We start from the raw sequence: 3124 nt of genomic DNA, 5'->3' as shown, positions 1-3124 counted from the left end.
GCATCTATCGGCTTGTCTATTTGGGGTACTTCACATAAAAGGAATCCTACAATACAGGACCATATAGGGCCTTTTGTGCCTGACTTCTTTCACTTAGCGTGATTTTTTGAGGCTCAGCCATTCATTTGGGTCAGAACTTCATTGCTTTTTAAGGCTGAATAATATTGCATGGTAGGTATATACAAGTTTGTTTATCTATTCATCCGTTAATGGATATTTTGGTTGTTTCCAACTTTGGGCTGAACTGTTTTCCACAGAAGTTGCTACATTTTACATTCCTATCACAATGTGCAAGAGTTACTCTTTCTCCATGTCCTTACCAATGCTGGTTATTTTCCATTAAAAAAATCATTATCTTTCAGGATCCCCGAGCCGTAAGGGCAGCCGCAATCTCGCGATCGCCCAGCGCGCGGCTTTTCTTATCTTCCTCGGTCCTGCATGTCCGGCGCCAAGCACTCAGTCCGAGCGGGTGGGTGCAGCGCTTGAGTGGCTTGGCCCGGAGCGGGCCGCGTCCTCGGGAAGGGGACTGTGCACTGGAGAGTGGCACACAGCATGGCGGAAAACCGAGAGCCCCGCGGGGCCGTCGAGGCTGAGCTGGACCCGGTGGAGTATACCCTTCGGAAGCGGCTCCCCCACCACCTGCCCCGGAGGCCCAGTGACATTTATGTCAACATGAAGACTGACTTTAAGGCTCAGTTGGCCCGCTGCCAAAAGCTTCTGGATGGAGGGGCTCGAGGTCAGAATTCATATAGTGAGATCTGCATTCATGGCTTGGGCCTGGCCATCAACCGTGCCATCAGCATTGCCCTACAGCTTCAGGTAGGCAGCTTCGGGTCCTTGCAGGTGGCTGCCAATACCTCCACCGTGGAGCTTGTCGATGAGCTGGATCCAGAGACTGATACACGAGAGCCGCTGACCCGCATCCGCAACAACTCGGCCATCCACATCCGGGCCTTCAGGTTTGCACCCAAGTAATGGAAATGAGGATGGCCACCTTATACACCCACCCCTACATAAGTAGGCTAAGCTATGGCTCTTCTTGTACTGAGTACAGTCATGGACCTTCTACCAGAGCCACGTAAGAAAAGTCTGTCGCCTTACAGCCCAGAGGACTCTGAACTGCGAGGGAGAGTATTATCTCTTGTTGGGCCCAAGCAATGGGTCTTCCCGAGTCTTTGTGGTCTGTAACCGTTGTCCTAGACAATAAAAACTAGCAAGTTGTGTTAGTATGCAGCCACCCCCCCCAAAAATTATTATCATTACAGCCATCCTAGTGAGTGTGAAGCAAGTATGTGGTTTTGAGTTTACTTAATGCCCAAAGGTGATGAATGTCTTCATCTGCTTGTTGGCCACTTTGTATATTTTCTTGGCTAAAATGTCTATTCTGATTTTTTGCCCATTTTTTTATATGGTTGTCTTTTGTAGTACGGTTCTAAGAGTTCTTTATGTATTTTGGATATTATCCCCTTATAAAGTATGTGGATTAGTATTTTCTCCCATTCCTTAAATTGTATTTTCACATTTTTTATAATCCCCTTTGACACACAAAAGTGTTTAATTTTGAGTAGTCTAATTTATTTTTTTCTTTTGTTGCTTGTGATTTTGGTGTTGAATCTAAGAATCCTCGGACAAATCTGAGATCATGAAGATCTGCCCCCTATGTTTTCTTCTAAGAGTTTTGTAGTGTTGGCTCTTTCATCAATTCTGGGTTCATTTTTGTATATGGGATGAGGTAGGGGTCCATTTTAATTTTTTTTGCATGTGGACATCCAGTTGTCTATTCACCATGTCTTAAAAAACTACTCTTTCCATACTGATCAGCTTTGGCATCCTTGTCAAAAATCAATTGTCCATAGATATTTGGATTTATTTCTGGAATCTCTATCCCACTCCACTGGTCTATCCTTATGCCAATACCATACTGCCCTAGTATCATCCTTATTAAGATATATATAACTGATATAATTATAAGATACTTAAAGTGCTTATTGTGGTATATATACATACATAAACATTGTGAAATCATTCCTACCATCTAATTAACATATCCATCACCTATTTTTTTTTGGTAGAACACTTACGTTCTACTCTCAGAAAAATTCAATTATACAATACAGCATTATCAACTACAGTCACAGTTTACTTTACATCCTCAGATATTATTCATATTATAGCTGAAAGTGTGTACCCTTTTACCAACTTCTCCCTATTACCCCAACTCTCTAGTCCCTGGTAACGACTCTTTTACTCTCTGTTTTTACGGTTTGATCTCTAAAAAAATTCCACATATAAGTTATACATGTAGTATGTGTCTTCCCCCCGTCTGGCCTTTTTCACCTAGCATAATGCCCTCAAGATCCATCTGTGTTGTCACAAATGACAGAAGAATTTCCTTCTTTCCCGTGGCTGAAAAATGTGTATGTGTGTACACACACACCAAATCTTCCTTATCTAATTCACCTGTTGATGAACACTTAGGTTGTTTCCATATCTTGGCTCTTAGGATTTTGATTTGCATTTCCCTGATGATAAGTAATGCTAAGCACCTTTACATGTACCTGTTGGTTACCTGTATGTATTTGGAAAAGTATCTCTTCAGCCACATTGTTTTTACTCATGGTACCTTATAGTAAGTTTTGAAATAGGGAAATGTGAGCTCTCTCACTTGGTATTTAATTTCAAGATTTTTTGATATTTGGGGCTCCTTGCCATTCCATATGAATTTGAGGATCAGCTTTTCCATTCTGTAGAAAGGCCACTGGAGCTCTGACAGGGATCACATTGAATCTAGAGCTCACTTTGTGGGGACATTACCACCTTACCAATATTAAGTCTTCTGATCCATGGACATGCATGTCTTTCCATTTAATTAGGTCTTAACTGATTTTAGCAATATTTTGCAGTTTTCACTGTACAGGTTTTCATCTCCATGGGTATTTATTTATTCCTAGGTATTTTATCCTTTTGGGTGCTACTGGAAATAGAATTATTGCCTTAATTTCCTTTTCTGGTTGTTTACTGTGTGTTGATTTTGGACCCTGACACTTTGATTAACTCATTCATTAGTATTAGTAGCATGTGTGTGTGTGTGTGTGTGTGTGTGTGTGTGTGTGTGTGTGTTCTT

General features: G+C 41.5%; 1 protein-coding gene across 1 annotated transcript; it reads left to right on the top strand.

The window, feature by feature from the left end:
* Positions 1–487: 487 nt before the first annotated feature.
* On the top strand, positions 488–975 carry LOC141372311 (ribonuclease P protein subunit p20-like). Its single transcript, XM_073890814.1, has one exon. It carries the CDS (start codon positions 553–555, stop codon positions 973–975), a length of 423 nt encoding a protein of 140 aa, XP_073746915.1. The 5' UTR covers positions 488–552.
* The last annotated feature ends 2149 nt before the right edge of the window (positions 976–3124 follow it).

Source organism: Callorhinus ursinus, unplaced genomic scaffold (assembly GCF_003265705.2).
Source record: "Callorhinus ursinus isolate GAN/ISIS: 27379988/994484 unplaced genomic scaffold, GSC_fseal_2.0 scaffold5880, whole genome shotgun sequence".
Classification (NCBI taxonomy): domain Eukaryota; kingdom Metazoa; phylum Chordata; class Mammalia; order Carnivora; family Otariidae; genus Callorhinus; species Callorhinus ursinus.
The sequence above is the reverse complement of the archived record's forward strand: the minus strand, read 5'-3'. Positions and strand labels throughout refer to the sequence as shown.

What these genes read in the sequence shown, in the direction of transcription:
- LOC141372311 (XM_073890814.1), top strand. Translation starts at nt 553, where the DNA reads ATGGCGGAAAACCGAGAGCCCCGCGGGGCCGTCGAGGCTGAGCTGGAC.